This window comes from Zonotrichia leucophrys, chromosome 19 (genome assembly GCF_028769735.1).
Source record: "Zonotrichia leucophrys gambelii isolate GWCS_2022_RI chromosome 19, RI_Zleu_2.0, whole genome shotgun sequence".
Taxonomy (NCBI): domain Eukaryota; kingdom Metazoa; phylum Chordata; class Aves; order Passeriformes; family Passerellidae; genus Zonotrichia; species Zonotrichia leucophrys.
Genome location: NC_088188.1, coordinates 7,966,266 through 7,994,101, shown reverse-complemented (window position 1 = coordinate 7,994,101; position 27,836 = coordinate 7,966,266). Strand labels below are relative to the sequence as shown.

The 27,836-nt window shown below is 45.0% G+C and overlaps 2 protein-coding genes across 5 annotated transcripts in view; one reads left to right on the top strand and one right to left on the bottom strand.

Annotated features, from left to right (window-relative positions):
• Positions 1-19,794, bottom strand: part of PIGL (phosphatidylinositol glycan anchor biosynthesis class L) — a 52,898-nt gene extending 33,104 nt beyond the window's left edge. The window contains exons 1-2 of the mRNA XM_064729431.1: positions 19,533-19,794; positions 16,500-16,599 (exon numbers count right to left, since the gene is read on the bottom strand). Coding sequence (XP_064585501.1) covers positions 16,500-16,599; positions 19,533-19,794 — 362 coding nt within the window. The remainder of the gene's footprint in view (positions 1-16,499; positions 16,600-19,532) is intronic.
• A 1,784-nt stretch (positions 19,795-21,578) lies between these two features.
• Positions 21,579-27,836, top strand: part of NCOR1 (nuclear receptor corepressor 1) — a 59,323-nt gene continuing 53,065 nt past the window's right edge. For 2 of the 4 annotated variants that reach the window (XM_064729136.1, XM_064729133.1), the window contains exon 1: positions 21,579-21,689. The gene's annotated coding sequence lies outside the window, so the exon portion shown is untranslated. Of the gene's footprint in view, positions 21,690-22,070; positions 22,356-27,836 lie in introns of those variants that run through there. The other 2 variants (XM_064729135.1, XM_064729134.1) reach the window with 2 other exon arrangements.

The window sequence follows — 27,836 nt, the reverse complement described above, 5'->3', positions numbered from 1 at the left end:
CAACCAGTTGTGATTGTGCCCCTCCCTGGGCCAAGCACGAGTCACCTGCAGCACTGTACCATGGCTCTGTGTCTGTTCACACCCACACACTCCCTGGGGGCTCAGGAAGCAGCAGGTTATAAACTCCTATTTACACTGTGTCAATATAGAGGATTTTACTGTTAGTTACAATGTAAAGTGCATGTTTTACCCACTCAGTGGGTTTAAGCTGTTTTTCTCTCTCTCTGTACAGTAATGCAGCTGTGGAGATCATCTGGGAGACTAAAACAAATGGTGCCCTGATATAATCATAACATAGCTGGAGGAAAGGCAATTTCAGCAAAAATCTCGACAGCAGAATCTGCTTCTGTTTAAGTCGGACCTGTTCTCCTTGCAGAACCAGCATGACAGAATGTTTTGCAAAAGATTTGTATTTCTATGCTTGGCTGTCAGCTCTAGATGTTGCTCCTTGTCTGTATAATAATTACATGGAATGCTCAGTGGAGATGTTCTCTAAATTGAAATAAACAGAATCAATACAGACTTAACTGCACTGTCACACCACATGAATAAAACATGCTGATGGATTTTCTTGGCCAGTGTTCAACAGGGATTTATTTGGTCATTGTTATGCTATGCAAAGTGCATGTTAAATGGTGTGCCAGCAGTTGAAAAATGCCATTTCTGCCTTTTACCTGCTGTTGTTGCCAGTAACTCCTAGGATTCCTCAAATAGAAAGAGTTGCATATTTATCTCTGCCACACAGTACAAGGGAAGAAAAGGAAACATTTTGGAAAATAGCTATGTGCAATGGCTAACACTGGATAGGGATCTAGGGGACAGATATTACATAAAAAATTACTTGACGTAATTACAAGTTAAGTTTGAATCCTCTGCATTTCTTGTATGTATTTCTCCAACATTAACCATCCTTTTTTCATGCTGCCTGATGAACTGCTGCAGTTCACTGACTCCTGGACCTTCACTTGCTTTTGCAGTTTATGTATCCTTCAGAAAGTCTCATAAAACAACAGCCAAACCCCTAAATGTGGTCACTTCCTCCATCATCCCAAGCAGAGCAGGGTTGTTTCAGTTCACTGGAAGGCACTGAAGCATGCTCAGGTCTCATCTGATTACAGAGAGCCTGTAATGCCCCGAGGCCACTGAGACTGTCAACACAGCTGTCCCTGTGTGCTGAGACAAATGTCCTGCTGGGCAATCCCTGAGTCAAAATGGAAACACAACTTCTGACACGGATTAGGGCTAAGGACAAGGACTGGAAAGAGGCCAGGAAGCCAGGGAAGTTTATTAGGTATTACTAAAGGAGATTCTATTGAGCTCTTAGGAAATACCTTGACCCTGGTGCTGTTCTGCAAGTCCGAGTATTGTGAAGAATTTCATTTCTCTGGTCACCTGTTGCTAATACAACATAAAAATGAACATTTTCTGAGCATGTTTCAGACACACAAGACCACACAGAATATGTATAAAGCTCACAGAGAAGGGAGGTGCAGAGATCTGCACTGTAATGGCATTATTGGCTCTTGTGAGAAAAGCAGTCTTGCTGTATCAGCACACTGACAACTCTTCACACCACTCATCCCCCATCCCCACTCCATCCACATCTCATCCATCCATCCATCCCATCCAATCATTCAATCCATCCCCCACATCTTCATCCTCCCCACACCCTCACCCACCCCATACCCTCAGGAAAACCCTGGCAGAGCTGCAGTCAAAGGCAGAAATTCTTTTTCCTGACACAAACTCTGCAGCAGGAGCAAACTGGAGCAATCCAGTCCCTGAAACACTGAACAATCTCCTGAATGCACATCCTGAGGGTTAAACATCCCCAAATAAATTACAATTACTGTTCATGCACATCACCCTAAGACCTTGGGCAACAGTGTTTAAACATTAAGTTCTGCAGGTTTATTTTTCTAATACCTCTTCTTTCTGTTTAATTAATTTTCTGGTCATCTGTGGCTTAGAAAATGATTGATTCAGTAGGTATCTGCTCCCACATCTGGGCTTTCTTTAAACAAAGTCACAAAAATGATCAATCTTCTCCTACATAATACTTTATTGCTTCCTAAGTTCATGCTTTTGGTGTTTTAATCATAACTAGAGGCTCACACACTCCCATCTCAGCAAGTACAGTATGCTAGATAAGCCAAAAAATCATTTTCAGTTGAAGGCTTGCCCAGACATCAAGTATTTTATCATAAAAATCTGAACTTTTCTTTTGCTCTGAGTCACTGATATAAAATTTACTTCATGGAACATTTGAAATGGGAAAAAAAAAAAAAAAAAAAAAGAAAAAGAAAACAGGCCTGTAAAACAGGACTCAAAGAACTGGCAGGAGCATTCCCAACCTTGGGCCCTGTCCCTGCCAGTTCAGCTGCTCCAAGGGCAGGGGGTGTTGGGGACACCACAACAGTGACAGTGCCACACAGAAAATTCAAACCAAGCCAGCAAAATTCCTGCCCACCTCTTCCTGCAGCCCAGGACAGGTGGGTGTCAACCCATTCACTAAAAAAGTCATTTAGTTCTTTCTAAAACAACTCTCTCACTAAGGATAAAATTTAATTTCTCCAGTTTGTTGTATTAATAGGGATGGAATGATGCATTTCTCCTCACTAAATTAACTTTTAGTCATGGTTTGTGCAATTTTGAGTTGAGATGGAAGCTGGAGCTCCAAATCATAACAGTATTTTATAATTGTTTCCAAACAACTGGGTAAATTATATCAGAATTTTAGAAATAATGGAAAAGCTTATCAAAACACAGTATTAAAAACTAACACATGCAGTAAACAAAGATAATATTAACTGTAGTTAAGGAGATAAAGCAGTTGGTTTTGGATCACACATGCTGTTGAGGCATCTAAAAAATTAGAACAGGCTTTCACATCTATTTTTATTCACAGACCACAAGATGAAAAAGGATTTCCTCCTTCAGTTTTGAATGAGCTTCTCAACTCTGAATTACTGAGTGTCTGATAAGACAACTCAAAAGGAGTCTCTCACTCTGAAATAGTCTAGAGCTAAGAGAGAGGGCTCCATCCATTCTGTGCTTTTACTTTCTCTTAAACAGTGGCAGGAAAAGGCACAGTGCCTGCCTCTTAAATTTCATGTAAGTTATCATGTTAAGAATACATGAATCTCAGTTCTTAGAACAGATGGTCATAAATGCACATTAAATCACAATGTTTTATTTTAAACCATTTAATTTAACATAATAAAATATTAATAATTGCAATAAATTTTGATCCATGCTGCTCCAGTGGCTTTTGGTTTTACAGGGCATAATCAGGCTTGTCAGCTAATTAATTTTTGTGACTGACTGTAGTTATTAACAGTGCCATAGGCTTTTACAGCCAGCAGGACCACTATGGTCATTATTCTCATACAAAATGTGTGGAACAGCTCAACAGACCCCACCCACCAAATCTCTTCCTGATGTTGCTCTTCCTGCACGACCATCAAGTCATCTCATGGATAAAGCAAACAGCTCAAGCATTTTAAACATCCATTATTAGGCCTGGTTTCCACTTCTCTCATCATTCTGGTGGCAGTTTTCCAAGTATTTTACACCAAGATATTGAACTAGAACAAGAGAATCTCAAACAACACCTGAAGATGCAATAACAGCTTATTCCTGTCTGATATTCAAAAACTGGGAAAAACAAATGCACAGGTGAGGGGACACAGGGCAGCACTCCTTGGGCTGGGCCTGGCCCCAAACAAAGGACTGGCTGTAATTTGCACACTCAGATTCCTGAATACTCTGCCTCCAGCAGATGAGTGTGTGATAATCCTGTAAAATAATAATGAGTGTGTGATGGACACCTCCAACCCATTCCTCTGTCCACAGGCAAAGGGAGGAGAGGGAAGAGCACCAAGGTGCAGCCTCAGCAAACTGGGCTGGTCACAGAACAGAACTGAGAGCCCTGTGCTTGTCCCCAGGTTCTGCTGAGTGGGCAAAAAGAGCCTCTGGTCACCTCCTTCCCACAGTGAGCTGAGCACAGGGACTCAGTGAGTTCAGTGTTTGCCCTTGAACTGGTGTGGGCTGCATTTGGCACTCTGCTTTTAGATCAATACATAACCCAGGAGTAATCTTATCTGGCAGGAACAGGGGGGTTGGGGGGAGGAACACAGCCCCAGAGGTGAGGGGAGCAACTCTTCTAAATGTTAATGGGTTAAGAATAGAAAGGTCAAATGCCTGCCTTATCAGAAGGCCCCATGTGCAAACAGGCACCAGCTCAGCAAGCAGAGCACCAGCTGGGGATAAATGTCAGAAGTTGGTTACTGTAGCTGTAAACACCAAAAGCAGCATGGTGCAACTGGGAAACCTCCCAAGACACTTCTGGTTTATAGAGATCACTGGGAAAGTCCAACTGCCAAGCCTGGATGGAAATGAGTTCAGCCTCAGAGCTGCTGTGGGAGCAGAGAGCACCGGTGAGCTGGGTGCTGGCCCCACAGGGAGGGGTGGTGAGGGTGTCCTGTGTCCAACATCCTGTGCTGGCTCCAGACTGCTCCTGCCAGGGCTCACACATTCTCCTGGAATAAGGAGTTTGAGGATGGAGACAGAAGGTCCTTCCTCACCTCCCTGCAGGTACAGAGGGCACTACACAGCAGAACTGCATCAGGACCCTGAGCACAACATGTAATGGACTGGGGTGGAATAAGAGATGAGGCAGCAGAGGAGAAATATATCTCCCTTAAATACTAATAGATTTTTAGCCCAGTTCTAATTAATCTTCTTGTTGGCATCCAAGGAAAGAGGCCAGAAGTTGCATTGCAGTGGGCAGTAATCTCCTTGCAGATACAAGCAATCAACCTGCAGGAATGATGAAGAGCACAAACACATCCTGGTGTGAGGGTTACTGTGAGGAGCCTTTCCCAGTCACCAGAGCATCCAGCCTGGCACCTTTTGCTTGCAATAAGTTGTCAATAAAATTAATCAGCTGATTCCATTCTCTGAAAAGATTGGCAGTGAGCAGCCATGTTAAAGAATACTGCTGTTCCCTCTCTCCTGGTACTGGGATTCCCCAGGAGAAGGTTACCTGAGTTTGGGACACAGATACAGGATACCTGGCACAGCTCCCTGCTCCAGCAGAACAAAGAGCACCATTCTTGTCATCCTGCTCCCAGCTGTAAACAGCCACCAAAGGAGAGGGTTAACTGCCACGTAAAACACAGAAGGAATAGTAACTACAAATCCAGCAAGGCTAAATATATTTTATCCCACAAAAGGGATAAACAAGATCTGTGCTCATAGCTCAGAGATCATATTCTAACCATTGAATAGTTACTTTAATTGGTAAAGATAGGGTTACATTTAAAAACAAAAAAGGAACGCACCCATTTGAAGCCATTGCTCTCTGAAAGATGATTTTTTGATGTTTGCACCACAAAGTGACACTCTGCAGTTAACTGGCTGTGCCTCCAGCCCGGCCATAGGGGAGAACATCATAACCTACTTAAATGTGCAGGCTGCATCCTCCCTGCAGCAGGGCTCCCAAAGAGCACAAACTGCTCCTTCCCTCCACAGCATCCCCGGGCATCTGCTGATCCCCCGCTCTCCTGGCAGCATCTGCTCCCCTGCTGACACACAGGAGCTGCTCCTCTGCATCATCACCCTCGTCTGCAGGCTGGGAACTCGAGTTCATCCATTTGACAGAGCACAAATATTCAGCAGCACACATTTCACACACATGGCATCACTGAGCTCTATTAACAGCTCTGCTCAACCCTGAAGCCACTGGATTTTCAGTGACAGCTCCAGCATGTTAACAACTTGGGATGTTTTCTGAATTCATGTAGGGAAGAAAAAGCTTTTATAAAAATACAAGATTTTACCTTTTTCTATTCACAGCAAGAATGACCAAACTTATTTATCCTATGAGTCACATCCTGAAGGCTTCACATGGCTGACAGCCTCAAGAGATATAATATACATTCTGGAGAGCCACTGCAGGGGAGAGAGAGGCTTTTCATCTCTCATTTCTTGTGCCGAGAGCTCAATTGAACTTAGTTCAATTTAGGAATAGGAAACACAACCCAAGCCTTCCAGCAGCACAATGACATTTCCCGAGCTGCTGCAAATTTGAATGAAATAATTTGCCAACTCTGAATGAAGCTGTGGAGATTCTGCCACAACTCCTCTGTTTCATTATGCAGGAGGCAATTTTGAGAATGCTGCCTCAGCTCTGCTGTTTATTGTGTGGACGTGTCTGCCTGCTACAAGTGCTGTCACTGCCTCTCACTCTGACACACGCTGGCGTTTTCTTGGCTCAGTCACAGCAGGGGAAGAGCACAAGGGTATTGCAGAAACTCCTCCTTCCTTCCTTCATCCCTTTTTAACATATTCACATTTTAAAGATTATTCTGTGAGCACATTTCTTGCAGCTGAAACTGTTTCATAGAGATTCAAAATTGGACAATAAAAATGCATAGCCCACCACAGCATGAATTGCAATCCAGGAGAGACCACATGCAATTTTCTGACCTGTGTTATTTCTATGCTGTCATCATTCTGAGGCATTTGATATGCTACTCTTTGGTTTAAACCCAAAAATGGCATCTGAATTTTTACCATAATAAACTTTCTCAACAGACTTTGCATTCTCATTATTCTAGCCATGCAAGCCACAAGGATTTTTTTCCTCCTTAAATGTCCAATCTGCAGGCAATGGTTGTGAAACTCCATTATTTCCAGGAACTGCTGGCAAACCTACTGCTGTCTGCTCTTCTCAGTATTGCCTGTATTTTCCTTGTTCAGCCTTAAAAGCCAAACTTGGTTTGCAAAAATGTCTGGGTTTCTTGATGCCAGAACTGAATAAAGAGTAGAACAGGACAGAATTAGATGGTTTTATTATGCTGAAAAGCCATTAACTCACATGAAAGTCTGCAAAACAACAAGAGCATAAAACTGGAAATAGATGCTCAGCCTTAAATCCTATTACTCAGAAATTTTCCAAGGCATTACCAATCTTTTTGGTAATGTCTTTTTAAGATCCACCTTAAATCTTTTTAAGCTCCACCACCCTCATCTGATCTTTACAATAAAAACAATGTGGAATATTTTTTGAAGTTGTAACCACTTGGATTCTCATAATTCAGTAAAGTGAAAATAATCTGTAAAGCAAGGCAGCCTGAATTGTCCAATATAGGTGATGGCTGCCACAATTTGGTCTTCAACAGGCAGAGGTAAAGAACAGACAGGTATTCTCAGTTACCTGGGAAGAGAATACACAACAGGAGATACAGCCAAGAAAGCTGGGAGATGTGACAAAGATTCTGCATTATCCAAATCTTCCATCAGTCATGTTGATCCAAAAGCTACAATGGAAAACTCCCCACACCAAAGGGTTATCTGCAGGACCACACAGTGATCTCAGCCACACACAGCAGGATCTGCACAGAAAATAAGGGAATTACTGCAAATTTACACTGTCAGGACCAAGACCAGAATCTGACCAGATCCAAACAAAAACCAAACAATGCCACAGGCTCTAAGAACAATCAGCAGTCCATGGGGTGTGCAGGCAATGGAGACCTCTGTGATTCCAATGCCCTTCAGTGACTGAAAATATTCCAGTGCTATTGTTCTTCCTCTCCAAAACATCTTGGGCCTCATCCTGTGTTCCTGAGCACTCTGACAGACAGCTCTGAAAGGATAACTGACAAACTCACAATGGCCTGAGCTTCCTCAGCTGAGTATTCCCTTTGATTCCATTTGGGAAAGCTGCAGTGCATGCAGCAGTGGCTGAGGCTGAGTCCTGGGAAGGGGAAAACCATCCACGACCATCCCTGACATCAGCCCAGTTCATTCCTAAATGCAAACCACATTGGCTGTGGAGCACGATAATAAAAACCTGCTGACCTAGTTTCCTGCACAACAAAATCCTCTGTCTCCCCTCCTCCTGTGCCAAACCTAAATCAGATCTCGAAATTAACCCTTTGACTAGCAAGGAAAACTCTAATATTGATCCTCAGCATCTCACACCATGAGAATAGCATGGCAATAACAAATGCTCCATGCCCACAGCTCTGCAAACAGGGAGGGTTATTGCAGGATGAAATAAGCCCCAGAGAAGGTCAGAGACCTCAGCAGACTTCAGCAGAGAACTTATTCTCTTCCTTCCAAAGGATTTTGAAGTTCCAACTGCTTTGTTTGTAACATTTCTTCTACCCAGATATAAAACCTTTGTTCATTATGTTCATGTGGCAAAAAACCAACAGCACAGCTCTGCCTTTTTAAAAACTGCATCAAGCCACTCAAGAAAGGACCATTGTTCTTCCCAAATTTTGCAATGTCAACTTGCAAGTCCTTTTCTGGAAGATGAGAGCTGATTGTGTGTCTGGGGAAAGTGCTCCCTTGTAATGGCTTCACTTCCTCAGTGATGCAATGTTTCATTTGAAGGGATGCCTGGGGGAGCTGCACAATGCACCCAGAATGCAAAAATAACAGGGCATGTCCCAACAAACTCAGCCAAGGACGTAGGAATGGGAATTCTTTGGCTGTAGGATGCTTCAAAGGCAGCTCTGGATCTTGCTGCAGAGCAGAACCCACTGCAGTCAGGTAGGAGCAGCTGGGGAGATTCCAGAGTGCTGAGAGCACCTTTGCTGGCTCCCACTGACACTGTCAACTGGAGGAGTTTCCAGTCATGTGTCAAAGAGGGTTTAATTAACACAAGAGTGGAGATTAACAACTGCTATAGAGCATTACAAATGGGTGTTTTACAACGAGGTGACCAATGTGCAACCTGCAAGCGGAATTGCTGACTGAAGCCAGAGTTTTCAGTTGCTGTAAGAAAGACCCTGCACTGAATAATTCAATCACTTGCTGCTCCTGGATGAACTGAGAGAGCTTTGCCCACATCCAGACAGAACCCAGGACCTGGAATGACTCCAGAGTTTCCTACAACAGCTTTTGAAAACAGAAGGAAACAGGAAAGTGACAACTACAAGGCATGTCAGCAATGCCACTTCACCTGAGGAGAGGTTCCTGTCTCTGCCACTTTGTCACTCTCTGCAGGGAAGCTGTTAAGGCTTACAGAGTAAAGACAGCACTTAATACACTGTGCCCTCCAGGGAGTTTGAAGTGAAGAACAGAAAACCTGGATTAGGGAACACTGAAAGGTTGTTGTAACTATATCTGCTCTCTGGATGCTGCATCTTCTCAGGTGAACTCCACAACAGCTTCTGCTCCACCTTGGAAATGAGGAAGACAAAAGCCTGAGTTCCCACAGACTTACTACTAACATTGGTCAGGGTTAGAAACATGATGATGGAAAAAGAGCATCTTATTCATCATATCTGCTCCCTGAGGGCTTAGGAGTTGTACATGCTTTTTTTATTGACACAAACAAGCTTTAACTTCTATTGTCTTGCAGAGGAAGAGAAGGCTGAACTCAGTTCTGGCTCACACATCATCTGCAATTCCAGCCAAATCCCAGCCACACAACTTTTATTACTGGGAGGATGTCAGAGGCAAAGACACAGCTGGAAACTCAGAGCCCAGACTGAGCTTTGCTGTGCTGGCAGGGAGACAAACCAGTTTTTGATTTGTATGTAAACAGAGCCAATCTGAACTGGAAGGTCATTAAGAGAAAACACATTTTACACAACACCCATTGTACAGTTCCCTTTCCAACTTTCCCCATACCAACATTTTTTTTTTAAATAAGACTTTGTCTTCTCTTGTTGACTTTTTCAGTGACAATTCCTGGGTGTGCTGGAGTCAATGGCCAACTCTCACTGGAATTGATGGAACTGAAATTCTTTAGACTGGATCCCAAGGAGGAGTTTGCTCAAGAGAGATTGCAAATCCCTTCCTCTGCTTTCCAATACAGTAATTACCTGCAGAAATGCAAGTCCATTGCAGATGCAAAGGATGATGTTTCCAAAGCATGTCACAGCTCTCACAGATTTACTTTAACTGAGGTACTTACATTTTCTGCTGTAGCTACAATTAAAATAAGATGATGAGAATGCACAAAGAAACCACACAGTTCTTGTGATCAAGGTGTTAATGTCTGATCCATTATTGTGAGAAGGCTTTTAAGAGCATTCCCAGCAGAAACAGGAATATATTTTCCCTGAGTAAGCTTGGAGGAATGCAGAGATTCAAAAGCTTAAGCAGAATCCCCACTAGATTTTTTTCTGTTTGTTCCTCATTTTTAAATTGCTGTGATTATTTGACATAATTGTTACTTTTTAAGGGTAAGAGTTAAGCATTTCTCTGAAAAAAGACCTGTGTCTGCCTTTAATTAACAGCTGCAGGTTCAAATGAGGGACTAACAGAGAAGTTGCTGGGTATCAAAGCAGGGAACCTTCAGAAGCAAAAGGAAAAGTGCCTGTCATTCTCCATTAGTTCCTCAGGGTCAGTGTTGGCAAAATACACTGAATTGTTCTACATGTAACCAGCAAAATAAAGAGGTTGTTGTAGTTTGCTGTGCTTAAAAAGGGACTCCTGGGTATAACTGTTGAAAATAGCTTTAATCTAAAGGCTGTATCTTTCTATAGCTTCCTGCAAGCATGAAGAAAGTCCACTCAAAATGTTTTAACAGGAAATCAGCAAACTCAAAGACACTTCCTTCTGCTTGGACACAAGTGTTCTAGTGACAGAATGGCTCCCAGCCAGGAAATCTGTGTTCCCAGGAGACAGCAGAGCTGGGACAAGAACCATCTGCAAATCCAGGATGGCTCCTTGGAGCTCTCTTTGCTCTGAAGATGATGCCTGTCTTTAATGTATGTGGAGGACATTTAAAAATCATTCATGAAAGAACAGAAAAAGGCAGCTCTGAATGAACTAAGCATGAACAAAAGAAAAAAAATCCTTGTAATGGATTTTCCTGTTCTCTGCATGTCCCTATCTTCAGCCCCAGACTCCTGAAATGCTGCCATTATGCACAGCTTTATTTTTTTCTTACCATAAGCTTAGCAATGCTGATGGTTTTTCAGTCAAATCAAACTTTCATCAGCTTCAGGGGATGGCTGGGATCCCTCTTCTCATCTTTCATGTTTTGAGATCAGTATTTCATAGTTTTTATTCTGCTAAAATCATCTCGAGAACTAAAAGTATAAATTTCAGTGCAGAGTATATTTTGATTTGATTTCCATAAACCACTTTGTCCTTTAGCTGTGCTCCTTCATTTCCCCCTGCATTTATTCTGAGCCTCTCTGGCCAGGCTGTTCCCCTCATTTAATCCCTGCTGTGGTTTCAGTGATGGGCTGGGACAGGTCCCTGTTGGCATCTGAGGGAGAATCCTCAGTGTTTCCAAAGGTACCATTGCTGAGGGAAGCCAGGGCCTTTTTCCTTTGTCCACCTTTCCCTTGGTGGACAGCAAGAAAGTTCCTTTTGCTGGAAAGCTGAGGAAGGACCTGGTTCATGCAGCTCCAGAGGGGAAAAAAGGGGCAGATTTCCTTATTGACAAAAATATCTAACTCAGGACAAAATAGCTAAACCTCACTTAGTGAAATACAAAGCTTTGTTTCAGAAAGCAGCTTTCCTGGAGGGCTGTGAGACAGCTCAACCCCCAGAAGAATTTCCTCTTAAATTATTGCATAGAGCAACACTTATAAAAGCAGATGCCTGAAGGCAGACTTTGATATAATCCTTTTTATAAAGTGTTCTGAGGTCCTAAAATGCCAGCAGGAATTGCCACGTAGGAAAGCACTTTGAAAAAATTATCAATTTAGAGATGTAAATAGAAATAGGTGGCCAAATCTTTTATTGTCTTCTCAGAAAGAAAACCATTTACATTTCCAGAATTACCCTAAACAGAAATGAAATTTGGCTACAGATTGATAAATACCAAGATCCCCACCTGACTGACAAAGTGCCCTCTTGTCATGATGAAGCTTGTTAGTGTTGAGGATGATTTGGAGTGTGTTTGGCTGATTCAAGGGATGTAGGCTGATTTCCCTGCAACACACACTGAGCATGTGATCAATTTACATGTCAGATTTCTGGTCCCACAGATGTCGTTCTTAATTACAGAAAATTCTGAACAAGAAAAAAAAAAAAAAAAAGGCCTTTACAGCATTGCTGGGATAAGGAAGATTAAGAAAATCCCATCACTCACTCCTGAAATATGCAGCTCTTCCAGAATAAAGCATGGCAGCAATTTTAATCAGCATACAGATCAGCTTTTTAGAATTAGCAATAAAATAAAATGTCAAATTATGATACCATGGGGAACTTAGGAAGACAAAATGTAACTCATTACCACAATTACTCCAGCAGAATTAAAACTATTAACTACTGATCCCAAAATATGAAACAATAGAACAGGAAAGAAGAAATATTAGGGAATAATATCACCTTTGTGACAGAAACACATAATAAGTAAGATGAACACATTTTTTAGAATCTCACAGTTCTGTGCCCTCAGCACCCCCCATCAATAAACCCAAGGACAGCAAATCCAAACTGGATCAATGGGATGGACTTAATGATTGTGCTTCTAAATTCTAATTTTAAAAAAGGCTCAGATTTCCAGTGATTTATTTTGTTCTCTGAAGGGCCTGAGTGTTTTTGTATCTCTGTGATCACCACAAGCAGGCACACACACTATTTATTTAAGGATATATTTTTCCCATGACCTTACAGACTCATTTCTCTGTCATGGAGAGGTCATGGAAGGAAGTTTGTTAGAAGTCAAATATGAGGAAGTGCAATAAAGCCTATTTATCTTATAGGAGGAAAAAATGAGTCAAACAGCACAGAATTATTACATAAAAAAATGAAAAAAATAAAAGATTTTGAGCCTCTCTGCAGCCTCATAAAAATAGCCAGTGATAGTGCATGGGCAGATGTCCTCTCTGTCTGATCAGAGCCCTTTTGGACTTCAGTGAAACAATAATAATAAAACAGCAAAGGGAGTGCAATTTCCATGGAAACTTGGAAAGAGATGTAACATTGTTTGCCGTAAGCGTCCGACTGTGAATGGAAAATTTTCCAGTTTACACAGATCCCAGCTATTATTTTCTTTGCAGTGCAAACTTGGGCCAAATATTTTCTGTCATATTAAAGATGCTAATATTCAGTTTTACTTTCTGTCCAGAACAACTGTGCACAAAAGCTTCAGAATCCACAGTAAAACATCTGATATTTATCCTTCCATGAGCCCAAAACACACATTAGCAAAAAGAATAATTTGGGCTTCCTTTTATCTGCTTCTCTTCAGAAAGAGAAGGCAGATCAGAAATCATCTCCTCTTTATGTGCAATGTTTCAGACTAATAGACAGCCAGAGCATTGGCAGATGTGCCCACTGTAAATGGGAGCTTAACTCACAGGAAAATCTGCTGTTGAAACACATAAGATGATAAAAATACACCAAAAGCACAGAGTTTACATTCACATTTATAAAATTAATGAAGTGACTTTTATCTTACATGAATTTCAGAACTCACTCTCTTGCTACTCCTCCCTTACCCAGCAGCAGGAATAATTGTGACAGTCCAGAAATTAATTTTGAACAAGACAAGCCCAAGTTCTGAGCTGGGCTGCTCCAAGTGTTAAGCTTTGTGTGGGAATGGTAACAAAAGTGGATTGTGAAACTTTTGTCCCCTAAATGCAGCTGGTTGGTGTAGTGTGGGAGCTGTGATAATGACATGGCAGCTCAGGGAACACCTCTGCAGATCTGGTGCCTGACCTGTACTAGTCACAAGCTGGAAGAGTCCAGAGCTGAAATCTAAATTAGTCTGGAATATGTGTGCATGCCCAGACACCCCTGCCCTTCCCACTGCTGGACATGTCCCACAGAGAAAAGAACTTTCCTGCAGGAAATGTGTGGTGATCTCAGACCTCTGGGGCTGAAATGTGGGAACAGTTTGGGGCCATACTTGTGCAGATTTGAGTTGTCTTTAAGTGAGATAACAAACACAATGGCTCCTGAAGGATCCAGGCAGAGCAGTTGTGTGATAGAGACTGAGCTGGTCCTGCTGGGATTCCTGGATAGAATTGAGACAGGCATTGTTTAAGGCAAGGCACTGCTTAAGAAGGATTTGGTGTTTAGCACAGATTTCATCATAGGCTGACTGAAGCTTTCTCTTCACAAGTTCACACACAGTCCCAAAAGTCATGTTGGTTTTATACCTGCCTGCCCAGAGAGATGACAGAGCAAGTCAATCACCTGGCTTTGAAAATCTATTTCCCCTTTTACATCTTGCAAATTCTACTCACTCACTTGTAGATCACACAAAGAAAGAGGAAGCAGCATGACTCAGCTGCACACTACAATGGCTGGAGCAGATCCAGACCTTGCAATCCTTTGGGCTTTCCTTACCAAAACACAAAGCTGCAGCTTGGCTAATGTAAAGCATGCAGTGTTTGTGTAAGCAATGGGAGATGGGCAGCAGGCCAGCAGCTCTCCCAGAGCAATGTGCTCCTCCTTTACATTGATAGCAAATCATCTTCTCGAGAGTTCAGCAAGGAACAAAGAGCCAAAGGGCTCTGATGTTAAAATGCTAAGGAGCAACAGCCTCTGAGCTGTATTCTGTAGGCATGAATTTACACTGAAATCTAGTGGTAAATAATGAATTACTTTAGCAAGTTCCACACAATGCCATACCAGCAAATATTTTTGTATAATCTGCAGATTACATAAGTCTCAAGACACCCAGGAAAACTACTGACTTTAGTGAATCCCAGAACTTGGAGAAAGTTTCAAGAACCCTGAGTCCCAGTCTTTTGTCTAAACCACTGGAAAACAGTATCTAAAAATCAGCTACACTAGAAATTCAGTGTGGTCTAGAGATTAAACCTGATCCTCTACCAGTTTGCTAACACCTGATCCACAGATGTTTTTCATAAAGAGCATCCACATGGTGAGTGATGGCACAGTAAATAATGCACTGTAAACACATTTAACTTTGCTGTGTAAACAAGCTCGGAGCAAAATTCATCAAGAACTTCACTTCATTTACTCCCTGAGTGCACAACAAAGTTGAAGGGTTTGATGGTTATCTCACAGCAATCTAACTCAGAGGTAAAGACCTCAAATCCAAACCTGTTTCTTGGAGCAATGATGAACATTCCAGCCCAGCTCTGGGCAATGGGATGGCTCTGTCACCTCAGGCACTGCCTTCACAGGGGGAGCACGGATCAGGACAGAAATGTGTGCAATAATAATAAATAAATAAAGTAAGAGGCATCAGCCAGGAGATTTCTCTGAAAAGGCCTCACCTTCCAAAGACTGATTTACACCAAGCAGCTCCCTGGGCTGTGTGTGGGGTGACTGAGCAGCATCAGGACTTGCATCACTCACCAGCCAAGCTCACACTGCTTCAGAGGATAAAAGGCCAAGTGGCTTCAGGGCTTTAATGTCAAAGATGGTTCATTGAGCAGACTTTCTGCTTAGCAAAGCTGAGCAGCTTTTTCCTTATTCCTCCCCAGAATGTTTTGGGCATTGTCATATGCTTGTAGTACAGAACTTGCAGTTACCCAGAGCCAGCTCATGAGAAGTGAACGGAAACATCTCTTTCCATTCCAAAGGAAAAACAACTTTTATGCTGTTTTCCTCAGCAAGCTGAAAACTTGGAGAGAAACCTAAAGCTAAAAAAAGCAAAGAACTCAAAAAGATTCATATTCTGGACTGTGGTTTCTGCTGCCTTAGCTCAAGGGAAAATATGTTCATGGGAAAAGGGCCTGCCTGGAGCCAGAGTTTTTTCCAACTCTGGCTGTTCTAGTTGGAGTGGCTTTAAATCAATATGTTGATATTATTTCTTCATAAACAGAAATATTCTTTATGGGCTGTGTGATAGCTGTTTACAAGTGAAACAACCACTTGTATCATGTTTCCTAGCAATCAGTGTCTCATTCAGATCTTAAACACAGACAGTGATTGGGCAATCTGAGAGGCTTTTACAACATTAGCTCCAAGTTTCACTGATTCAAAGTGTTAAATCACCCTCCCAGAGGAGAGCTCCTGCACAGAGAAGTGTCAGCTTTGCCACCCTCTGCAGCTACACACAGCTGAAACAACACCACACCTTAGGAAAACAGATCTTGCATGGCTTAATTTTGAAGAATCTCACTGTCATGTTACTGTGGACTGTCTTTAGTTCTGCACTTCACTTTTGTCTTTAGCCAGGACTAAAGCAGATTGTAAATATGATAGAATTCCACACTAACCTTGAAAAGACCACCTACAGACAAACCTGCCCCAGGCAATCCAGAGAATTTCTGTCTGTCTACAGTTGTTACACAACAAAATGTGATCATGCTGCCCAGACAGGGTGCCAGATGCCAGCAAGTGTGGTTACCATTATTCCAAATGCTGTATGAACAGAGCTTCACCCAGGAACTGTGATCCCCATCATGCAAAAGAATTGTCTTCTGCATTAATTAGATTTATGAGAAGAATTAACAAAAATATCTGATATTGTCTTTCTTGAGATTCCTCAAGGCTTTTTAGAACAACACAGTCAGCTCTCCTGAATGTTAAAGTGAAGTTCAACCCCCTTTAAAACTGGAATTCTACTGGAAAGGAAACCCAGTTACCTGTGATCAATGACTGTGACATCAGAAGCAGGAATGCCCAGGACACAACAACTCTGCTCCAGCTCTTTCTTACGAATCTCTCCTTGATTGTAATAATTTCCTGAAAACAGCAAACACAGCAACACCAGCTAACTCACTTTAGGTTCAGATCAAGGGGTCCAAACAGCTCAGCATCTTCTTCCTTGTTCCATTCACAGAGGAAATTAAGGCAGAACTGACATGGCAAGACTGCAGAAACTTAGAGAGGCAAAAGAAGAGAGAAAACCTCATCAAGATAAAGGCAGCTGGGAAAAGTTGTAACAGAGATCAACAACTAACAGGGAAATGGGATTCATCATCTTAAAACATTGGCTCCCTCTTCACTGAATTATTTTCTTCTCATCTTGCCCTGACATTCCCTTATTTTTTCTTGGCATCAGCCATGCAAAGTCCCTGCCAGAGCTGTGATGCCCCTTCCAAAACGTTGCTCTATGCAGGGCAATACTTGCAACTCAATTTTAACTTTGAAGTAATAAAATGAAAAAAATACAGTTGAGTATTAATGTGTGATTCAAGTCTGTAGTCAGCTGTCTTGAATTACAGCAGAACTTTTTATTGTTGTGGGTGTGAGTCATCTAAATCTAGCATTTCTCTGGAGCAGTGTTGCAATCTGAGCCATCTCTAGCTTTGTACAATTTTCAAAGAGAGAAAGAGTAACTAGAAGGAAAAATCCTCTTCCCACAGCTGTGACTGAATGACTTTGGGAGACTGACAGTGGGATGCACCTTGGATTGCAGCTCCAGCTGCAGCAGAGGGAACTGAAGGGTGCAGCCTGTCTGGAATCACTGAGGGAGTACAAGAGAGTTCATTTCAGAGTGGTTTTTACCAGGCCATTACCAACACAGGGCTGGGAATAAACAGCTTTTGCTGCAGTGCAGTGTCACAGCAGAATGCAGGTGATGCTTTATCCAAACACTCCCACTGCTCCCAAAACCCCTGACTTGTGCTGAACTCAAACAGCTCCACAGCTGCAGAAATGTGTCAGGACATCAGGAGTGTGTCAGGGCTCACCAGCAAGAATGGGCAGCTGCTGAGAGCAAGCCCAGCTGAATAGCTGATGCTGCTGGACCTCATCCATGGAGCTCTCACAACAGAGCCAGCTACTACAGAGAGCAAAGCACATTTAGACTGAGTTATTAATTCAATCTAAGATTATTCAGTGTGTCAAAGACTGATTTCTTTTTCCCAGTGCTGTAATTCTAACTCATTTCTAAGTCAAATTGATTGATAACTGAAAACTGCAAGTACAATGGTTTTTAAGTAATGATTTTGTCTCGGTATTAACAATTTGCAGTGCCTTTGATCAACTCACTTGTCATCATCAATCACTCAAACAATGAGGGGATGAACCATCTGAATCACCCACAAGACTAATCAGAGGCTTTTAAAATAAAAATCTCTTAGCTCATAAAGGTGCTCTCCCCTACATTTCCTTACAAGTGAGAAAGTACCTAGAAGGAAACAGCAAACACCCTGAATGTGTCATGCCACTGAATCAGGAGTAAAGAGAAAAGAAAATTCAACAAAATAAACAGAAACACAACATTCTTTGGAAAGTTCTCTACCAGCAGCAGTGAATTAGTCCCCAAAACTGAAATGGCAGAGTTGCACTTCAGTAATCTCCCCACAGCTGTGGAGATGCACAGACCTCTGTCCCTCAGCAGAGACAATGAAAGCTCTGCACTAAATCTTGAATGGGAGGTGCAGAGGCATCAGTAAAACCACTGGGTTTCAATAGTTAAGTCCCTGTCTTCTCACCTGAAGGTCTGCCAGGACAGGAAGCTTTGGAAATGACAGAAATGTTGGCACTGAACTGGCTGGAGCTGCCAAAGGCACAGGGGGCTCTCTCCCAAAGCTAAGCAGATCTCAGAACGTGTCCCATTCCTGTAAGAATTCTGGTACTGCAATGTGGTCTGAAAGATCAACCCAAACCAGGTTGTTTCTCATGCACAGAAACCTGAACAATGCAATAACTGCTCGGGTGTCAGTTCTGCAGAACAATCTGGAGCTTCAGCAGATCATAAGATAAACACAAAAGTGTTGTGTGCTGTGGAAAGTTCTTGTTCTGGGCAAATAGCGGAGCCTGTAAGAATCTCTCCTCTCTATTCAGCCCCAGCTGCAGTGCTGCTTCCAGTTTGTCATCACTGCCCTTCCAAAAATTACATGAACCAAAGGAAGAGTCCAAGGGAGAGTGATGAAAATGATTAGAGGTTTAGAAAACATGATCTATGAGGGAAGACTGCAAGTAATCAGGTTGTTTAGTCTGGAGAAGATAAGGCAGAAGAGGCAGATAACAGTCCTAAAATATGTAAGAGGCTGTTACAAAGGGATACTCTGATTTCTATGTTCCTGCCAGGCATGAAAAAATAAACAAACAAGCTTAAATTACACCAGTGACTCAGGGAAAAGTGATTTGAGGGAAAGCTAAAGCAGCACCGACACAGACCCCACAGGCTGAGGCACCTCCCCGGACATCCTGGAGAACAAACATTTGTCTGCAGCAAATGAAGACACATCGCTGCTGCTTGCAGGTCAGCACTGATGGACAGCCCGACCTCGCATTCCCTTCCGGGCTATTGCTCCATGATCGGATTGTAACGCAAGTGCTGCTTTAGGTGTGTTACAGTGGACATTAAAACTGGACCATCCCAACAAGTCTTGAGCAAGACAACAGAATCACAGGGAGATGCCAAAAGGCCGCGCTGAGCAGCACCTCTGACAGCCCAATGACACCGCCCCGCAGCCTGAAAGGGCCTCAGCATCGCAGCTTTCAATTTGAGCACGTTCCCCTCTGCTCCCTCACGCCACGCTCTTGCAGAGGAGAGGGGGGCGAGGGCCGGGGAAGGGCGGGCGATGGCCGCACCGTGCCTCAGTTTCCCCACAGCGTCACAGCGAGAGGCCACACACGCGGGGAGCCATCGCGGCGGCCTCCCCGTGCCCCGGGGGGTGGCGGGGATGGACGGGGGTGCGGGTGCGTGGGTGGTCCCCGCTCACCTGCGGAGCAGCAGAGCACGGCGGGGGCGGCCCCGGCGCTGCGCAGGCCGAGCAGGGCGGGGGCGAAGAACATGGCCTCGTCATCGGGGTGCGCCGTCAGCAGCAGCGCGCGCCCGCCCCGCGCGCCCCCGCGGCACCCCGCGCGGCCCCGGCGCAGGCGGCGCGCGCCCCCGAGCAGCAGCAGCAGCAGCAGCAGCAGCAGCGGCGGCAGCAGCACCGAGAGCGCCGCCGGCGGCCCCCAGCCCCACGGGCCCGCTGCCATGGCGACCGCCCCGCGCCAACGCCGCGCCGCCGGGAAACGCCGGCCGCCGCGCGAAGGTTCCGCCGCACCAAAGGGTCCCACCCTCCCCAGGGCCCTCCCGTCCCCGCCTCGGGGCGGGGCCGCTCGGCCGCTGCCGCGGAAACGGGGCCCGGGCCGCGCCACTCTAGGGAAACGTGTCCCGCTCCTGCTGCTCCGTGAGGAGCGGGACCCTGCGCTGGCCAGGCCCGAGGGTGTGCGCTGAACACCGGCTGTGCCCCTGAGCAAAAGCCGTATTGACCCTATCGGTGCCTCCACAGTGATTAACAGTGAAAAAGTCGAGCTGTTCAGCGTGTGGTACCTTTTATTCCTGCTGTGGAACAGACGTGGGTTAAGGGGAAGCTCAAAAACAGGGCAGGAGGAGCTTGTCTTCAGATACGTTCTGTGGGCTATCCCCAATGTGGCTGCACACGGGGGAAACTTTTGGGTATGGTTTAGAAGAGAAGTCAACCACTGGAGAAAGCTACAGAGCAGAAGGAGACAGGAAGCATTAAAATAAACATGAAACAGTCAGGCAGATGCACGATGGCGTGGGTACTTTGCTTTTCCTAAGAGGCAAGATGGAAGACAAGTGTACAGAGCAATGGTGGAGTGTGGGAGCTGGGTGGGTTAAAGCATAAAAGGTGAATACAATTTATTAGAGTTCTAAGGAGCAGCTCAGACCTCAGCAGGTGTATGCCTGACTGGTCTCCCCTGGCTCTTATTTGGACACCTTTAACTTCCAAGTGATTCCAAGTGAGAATCATTGGCTGGTGTTGGGATTAGAGACTGTGAACATCAGCCTGGAGATGTGCCGTGTCACTATAGCGTGGCACTTTTAACCACGGTAATAACCCAACCCTTGGTACAACACGTGTTTGCTGAGCGATCCTGCTCGCCACAGGGTGAGCCCCAGCTTTTTCAGTCTGAACCAGTAATTGTGTGGGCACCCATCCTGCAAATGTGGGCACGACTTCTCCATTTAATGGAAATTGTGACCATGAAGTAATCTAAACTTGCCTAATGCTGTCTTTCCCATAGTAAACCTGATTAGAGACTAATTTGCGATTTTAGCGCATCCTGAGTTGCACATTTGCACGTACGACGCCGTGCAGATTTGAAACTCCTGAGAACGCAGGGAACGAGTTACACACTCCTCATTCCGGGGGAGGAATGATCAGACATTTAACGAGATTTAAACCTCTCTCACATCTTCGGAAGTCATTCGTCGCCGGGACTCGGGCCTGAGCTCAGGGACAGCGCGGGAAGCACCGCGGACGGGGCGGGAAGAGCCCTGCGGGACCGGACGGGCTCCGGGCGATGCTCCCGTGAGGCCGCGTTAATCGGCACGGCCGCGGCCCGGGCCCCTTATGGGTTATTATCAATTTCCACCGATCCGGCGGGGGCCAGCGGGGCGCTGCGGCTCCCTGGCGGTCCGAGCCCCGGGAGCCCCTCACGGGCCCGGCCCCGTTCGCCTCATGGCGGCCGCGCCCCCCCCGGCCCTCAGCGGGAGGGGGAAGGAGCCCCTCCCCGCCGCACCGGCCAGCGGTCCTGGAAGAGGCATAGCACCCCGCCCTCCCACCGCCGCGCTCTCCGGTGGCTTTTCTAGGCATTTTACTGCCTGTGCTTCACCACACAGCGGCACAGCCTGAGGAAGGGGGGAGCCACCGTGACCGGTGAAAGGTACCCGTGAAAGGTGCCGCGGTTTGTTCTGTATCTGGCAGGACCTGGCGGGAGGGGGCGGAGCGCGCGGGGCCGGGGGAGGGGAGGCAAGATGGCGGCGGCGGCGGCGCTGAGGGTGAGGTGAGACGCCGCGCCCGCCCAGCCCCGCCGGGACCCGCCGGCACCCGCCGCCCGGGCCGCCCCCGCGCCGCGCCTCGGTAAGCGCGGGGAGCCCGGCGGGGCGGCGCGGGGGCAGCGGGCTGAGCGCCTCCGCTGTGAGGAGGAGGAGGAGAAGGAGGAGGGGGAGGAGGGGGAAGAGGCGGGGGCCCGGCCATCCCGTCCTCCTCCCTCCTCACGGGGACGGAGCCCTGTGGTCTCCGGGGGGAGGGCGCTGGAGCCGGGGGTGCCCGTGGGGCAGCCGCCGGGGGTGCGGGGGGTTGGCGGTTCAGCGCCGGGGGGTGCCCGGTGCCCGCGGGGCTCTCCCCCATTGACGCTGAGGGTGCGCGGGGATGGCGGGGCACCGAGCGCTGGCCCTCGCTGGGAAGTTTGTGCAGAAATCCCAGAGCATCTCCGTGCTGGGCGTTCATCCTTGCGCTGTGAGCAGGAGGAGTGCAAGTTAAAAAAGGAGAAAAAAATGAAAAGAAGGGTCAGTTCTTCAAAATCGTCCCCTCGGAGGCTCGGCCAGGAGCGCGGTGGTTGCTGAGGATGTGCTGCGGCCGCAGCTCCGTGTCGGGCGAGCATCGCTGTCAGTGCCGGGGAGTTGTTGCTGATGCTGACGCTGAATTATTCATATGGGACCTGTAAACATCCCCGGCTTCTGTCATCTCCGGGCTGCTGCAGGGCACAATGGAAGTGGCTTTTGCTAGAATTATTCTGACTTGATGGTAAAGAACTTCGTGCTTGCTGATTTTTCTGTGCTTAGAAAAGCTGTGTGTATCAAGTTGGTTGCAGTTAGGCAGGATTCGAGGTGGATGTATGAACTGTCAGTGGCAGACAGGCTCCAATAAGCAAGTAGATATTGTGAACAATCTGTTGTCCAAAATCTGCTTCTTCTTGTTTCACAGATGTGGTTTTAACAAGTCTGTTACCTTTTCATGATTCTAAATATTGGTGTAACCTGGGACAACTTATTACAGTGGAGGTGTCTAGTCTTGAATACTTGATTTTTATGGCAGTATTCTTTTATTAATTTTCTATAGTTATGAACTGTTTGAGCTCAGATAGGGATTTTTATCCTAGGCAGGATGATTTGAGAGGTAAAATCCAGAGCAATCATAACAAAAGCTGGTGTTGGTAAGTGGGATGGCACAGTGTAAGTGCCTGAAGAAGTGGTCACAGTTATGTCACTGCACACAAGGACTGTGCAGCTCTGTTGCAGTTTTGCACTGGAATTTTATTCTGCAGCATGTTGTTGTAATTCCTGATTAACTAAACAACCTTGACATTTGGAAAGGAAGTCTGGAATATTTGAAGTGGATTTCTAGTTAGCTGAAATGTGGTGTCTTGTGTTGGGGGATGAAAGAGCTTCGTGCCTAGCTCAGGGATTCAAAAGTTCAGGGGAAAGGAGCCAACTGCAGTGACCCTTTTTGTGAAAGCGTGGTTAATTTTTTCTTTACGTCGCTTTTCTTTGTGATATGGTATGGGCTGCTGAAGAAAGAGAGCTCTTTTGTGATTCATGTGCAGGGTAATTTGTTTGAAATACACTGTTTGATGTTGGCCACTAAAATACCCAAACTTGTTGCTGAGATGTGGGGAAGAGCAGGGTTTTGGGATCTTCTTTCTAGGAGTTATAATGTGTGCTTTTTAACGTGTGGAGAGGATGTTACAAGTGTTTGCTTCCACATGTGCTGCTTCTCTCTAGCTTCTTAATCATTGCAGCCATCAATTAAAAGCAGCTCTCCAGACTGAAATGACATGCACAGAATCAGAATATATTCATTTTGCTACATTGTGCTGCTGCTGTTTTGTTTTGAATACACTTTGTCTCCTACAACCACTCATTTTAGTTGCTCTGTCAGGGCAGACGTGTTTTCCATTGTGATCTGAAAGGATCTACAAAACTCCCTCAAAAGCTGTGGTAGAAGTAGGGACAGACCCTAAAGCTCCTTCCCAATTCCTCCCTCCAGTCCCTTTCCACAGCCCCTGTGCTCCTCTGGCTGCATCTTCTGAGTTGTTTCATTTCTCAGTTGTAGCATGAATGAGAGATGCTCACAGGGAAGGGAAGCTGCCTCTGCTTCAGCTGCTGTTAAATGCATGAAAGCAACTGAAAAAAATTTGTCTGTAGTAGAGAACAATATTTCTTATAAATAAGGAATTTATGCTCTTTCAAAGCTCTCTGCAAAAGTTCTGGTGAAAGGTTTTATTCCTCAATATGGCCTTTTGCCTACGAAATGATTTAAATGAAGGCTTTCTTGGCTGATTGAAAATACTGTTTAGAGTTCTGGTGTGTGTAGTGACTTATATTGAAGATTTTAACAATTGTGGAGCTGGAAGGGGTCTGTTCCTCGTGCAGGTGCAGCACAGAACAATCTCCAGAACAGACCTGTAACCAGACAGTGGTTTCATAATGCAAGCAAACGTTTCCTGGATGCCAGGCTTGAGCTCTTCAAGTCATTTATGTTCTTTAGTCAAATCTGAATCAGTGTTTCAGTGTTGGGCTATTAACTGAACGTGGTACCTTCCCTCCCTCCTGCAACTGGTCCAGATAAAAATTCTGACCTATGCAGCACTGCTGTCTGTAAATATTTACTTTGTGATACTTCTAAATCATGCAAATAACCAGGGCAGTGCTGAATGTATCTTCCATTTCAGAGTCTCTCTCCTTCAGTGATTCTCCCTCTAGGAATGAATTTCTTTGAATTCCTTTCCATGCTCCTTCTCTGAGGTTCCTTTCCCTTTCCATGCTCCTTCTCTGAGGTTCCTTTCCCTTCCATGCCCCTTCAGTGCTCTCCCAGCCCCCGTTGAATCCAGCCTGGGCCTGCTGGGCTCTGCTCAGTGAGCTGTGTGAGACAGAGGGCTCAGCCTTACCTTGGAGCTGTGTTTCTTCCCATTATCCTAAGAGATATTCCCATGTTCTTGCCCAGCTCTACATCTAAACCATTCATGGTGTTGTCCCTCCCAGACTGTCTTGATAAACCTTCTTTTTTTCTTCAGGCTCGAGGAAGATGTTGGTCTATGTGGTTTTGAAGTCAGCAACTTTACCTCCTTAGGATTGCAAAGGTTATTGCAAAATTGAAGGTACAAAGATGCATCAGCCCTCTCTGAAAAATCCTGTTGTTCATAACTTTCAGCAGTAAAAAAAATGTAGAAATGAATGTTTCATGCAGATGGATTACCTGGACAAACTGTTGGGCAGGATTTAAAAATTCTCTGCATGTTGAGTGACTGCTCTTGGGTAAAACTGAAAATGAAAATACAGTCACAAAGGTGTTGGGGAAAAGGACACCTATAAATGAGAAGGGATGATGTTCAGTGTAAAATGTGCTTTACCTTGCTTGTGTGCTGCAGGGAAAGGACATTTGGCTGATTCTCCTTTGTGCCCTCACCATGCCAGAGAGCTCTGGTGCTGTGGGAGCTGCACAAGCCCAGAGCATTCCCTGGCTCTGGGGCACAGAGCTCCCCTGAAGCTCTGCTGGGCACAGCCCGGGGCTGCCTGCAGGAGCAAATGCTCTCCTGGAGGGATTAAAATGTGTTCACGTTTCAGGGAGCACAGCTAACAAATGTGAATATAAATCAGCTGCAAACCCGACTGATTCCTGCCCTGTTTGTCAGTGGTACAGAGTTAACACACAAGTTCATGACAAGTTCAAGTGCTGCTCAGCAGGTGAGGCAGGTGTATGATTTCAGATCTGCTGCTTTTCACCTCATTAACAGTATTTTGGGGCAAAATGATGAATTAGTGTAAGTCAAAAAATTGTGGATACCCTATAGAGTGTTGTCTCATCAGGTTCCTATTTTTCAACTCTTGTTCTAATTCTGTCTGAAATGCTGGATTTGCAGAGAAGGGGTGTTTGCAAAGTGGCAATTAAATCCCATATAATCATTGCAACTTCATGGTTTAGCTGTCTTGGAATGTTGTATCCAGAACCTGGAATAATAAATGTCACTTAATTGTTCCATTTTAGCCATTATTTATATAGGTGCTGATGTTTCTCTATGGCCTCAAAGATCAGATTTAAGCATATCCAGAACCCTGAAGTTCTGGCTTGGTTTTGGGTTTTGTTACCCCAGATCTAAAGGATTATTTATTGATACCACTCATAGTTCAAGATCTCTTTAATTCCCTGCCTTTTTCTGTGACTTGGAGGCAGTTGTACCAATCCCAGGTGGAGTTCTATCTTTATATATTGTTGCATTTCCTGTGAAAAGAGTATCTTAAATGTAATCCTAAATGTAGTAGCAACAAACTTTGTTTCCAGAAGGCCCTGGTGCATTTCCTGTGGAGTATCAGAATTGACCAAGTCATTGTTCTTAGATACAGTTAAAAAAATGTTATTTTAGCCTTTCTGTACTTTTTAGTTAAAATCTAGACTTGATTTTATCTGAACCCAGTCAGCTGAGGGGAATTATGAGGCTGACACTTGGTTTGCCCTGACCCTTTCTTTAGAAGTGTTTTTTCTTACAATCCATCATAGTTTGTGGATTTAGTCAGTATGGACTAGTCAGGTTATATTTCCTTTTCCAAACCAAAGCTGCTTTTAAAAGCTGTCACTGCAGATCCACTTTGGATAATCAGTGAGCTACAAGAAGATCCTGGAAACTCGAAACTGTGACCACAGAATTTCTTGGCTGTTAGGTGATGTCAGAAGGAATTTTACCTGCAGGTGGATTAACAGTGAAGGAATAAATTCATGTGTAGGAGCTGTTCTTGAGCTGTCTACACTTTCAGACCAAAAAAGGAGAAGAAAAATGGTTGTTCTGAGAGAATATTTTATGCACAGTGTGTGATGCACATGAAGTTTGAGGTATGGCTGTTTCTGTCATCGGTGACACGTGAGGAGAGAGGTGAAATGGAGCAAACCTCAGTGGGTTGTTGGACACTTGTGAGTGAGGATGAGTTGCTGAGGAAGGCTTTTTGCAGTTCTTGTCTCTGTGGTTTGTGTAGCACCTCTTGAGTCTCTTGCCTGCTGCACTGGAGGATGCCTGGGCTGGTTTCTGTTTCACATTTTCAGGGTGAGGTTTGAACGCTCCAGTTGGTGTTTCAGAACCAGTGGAATTACCCTGGCAGGGATAGGGCCCTTCAGAAGGGGTGAGGGAGATGTCTGGGGTTTGGGAATGCTGGAGTCATGTTGTAACCTTCGCTGCAGTGTTGTTCTTGCCTCTCTGCTGGGGCTCTTCTCCATTCTCTGCAGCACAGTCCTTTCTATCTTCTCAGGGGCTCCTCTTGGGCTCTTGACCCACCCCTATTTATTTCAGTTACCTTCACGAGCTACAGCTGCTGCCCAACTAAGGACCCTGCAGCTGCAGCTCGTTTGGAGCAACTCAGACCCACACAGGTCTTACAATACAACATATATTCAGGCCCCCACAGAGTCACCTCAGACAAAAGCTGTTTCCTCCTGGGAAGGTGAGTCCTTCCCTGAGCAGTGCTTGGGCTCTGTGGGGTTTGCTTTGCACATTCAGGTCTGGAGATTTGGGTTCTTTGGCTCACGAAAGTTTTTCATGGTGTGCATTAACTGTGTGCCATTTACCATATTGGGACAAGCAGAGGAATCTGGTGTTCCTTGGAAAATGATTTTAGGAAAGAAGCTATCTTTGTTTCTATGACATACTTTTAAACAAGAAAACCCTGTAATGTTTGTACCCTTCTCAGTTTTAAGTCATCGCTCTGTGGTATTTTTAGTCAAGGAAATGTCTACATCCTTAATTTCCATTTCTGAAGGGAGGACTTCCTCCTACCTCTTTTGGCTGGTTTTGGTGTTCTTGTGACCCTCCTTGGCAGAAGAGATCTGGATAAGCTCCATGGCAGGGTGTGAGAGCTGTTCCTCCATGGAAATCCAGGAGGAGCTTTCCTCCCTCAGGGGTTCTCTGCATCCCAGGGCGTTGTGTGGTAACTGCTGGGTGGATGCTGGAGATCTGGAAGTGGATGTGCTCAGCTTCCCTCTATTTTATTTTATTTTTTGGTAGGCAAGTGAGTAATTGATCAGAAACTTCCAAAGATGTTGATGTGATCTCAGGTTTTCCTGTTATTTCCCCTCTATAATGCAGCAAACTTGTGTATGGCCTGGGACCTGAAATCATCTATTAGCAACTTTTCTTTGAATCATAAATTACAGGAGGGATTAAAATAGAATTTCCAGGAGAGGAGTATCTTGTCAGCTGAATTTGATCAACCCCATTTTGATAAGCAGAAATTCTGTTTGTAT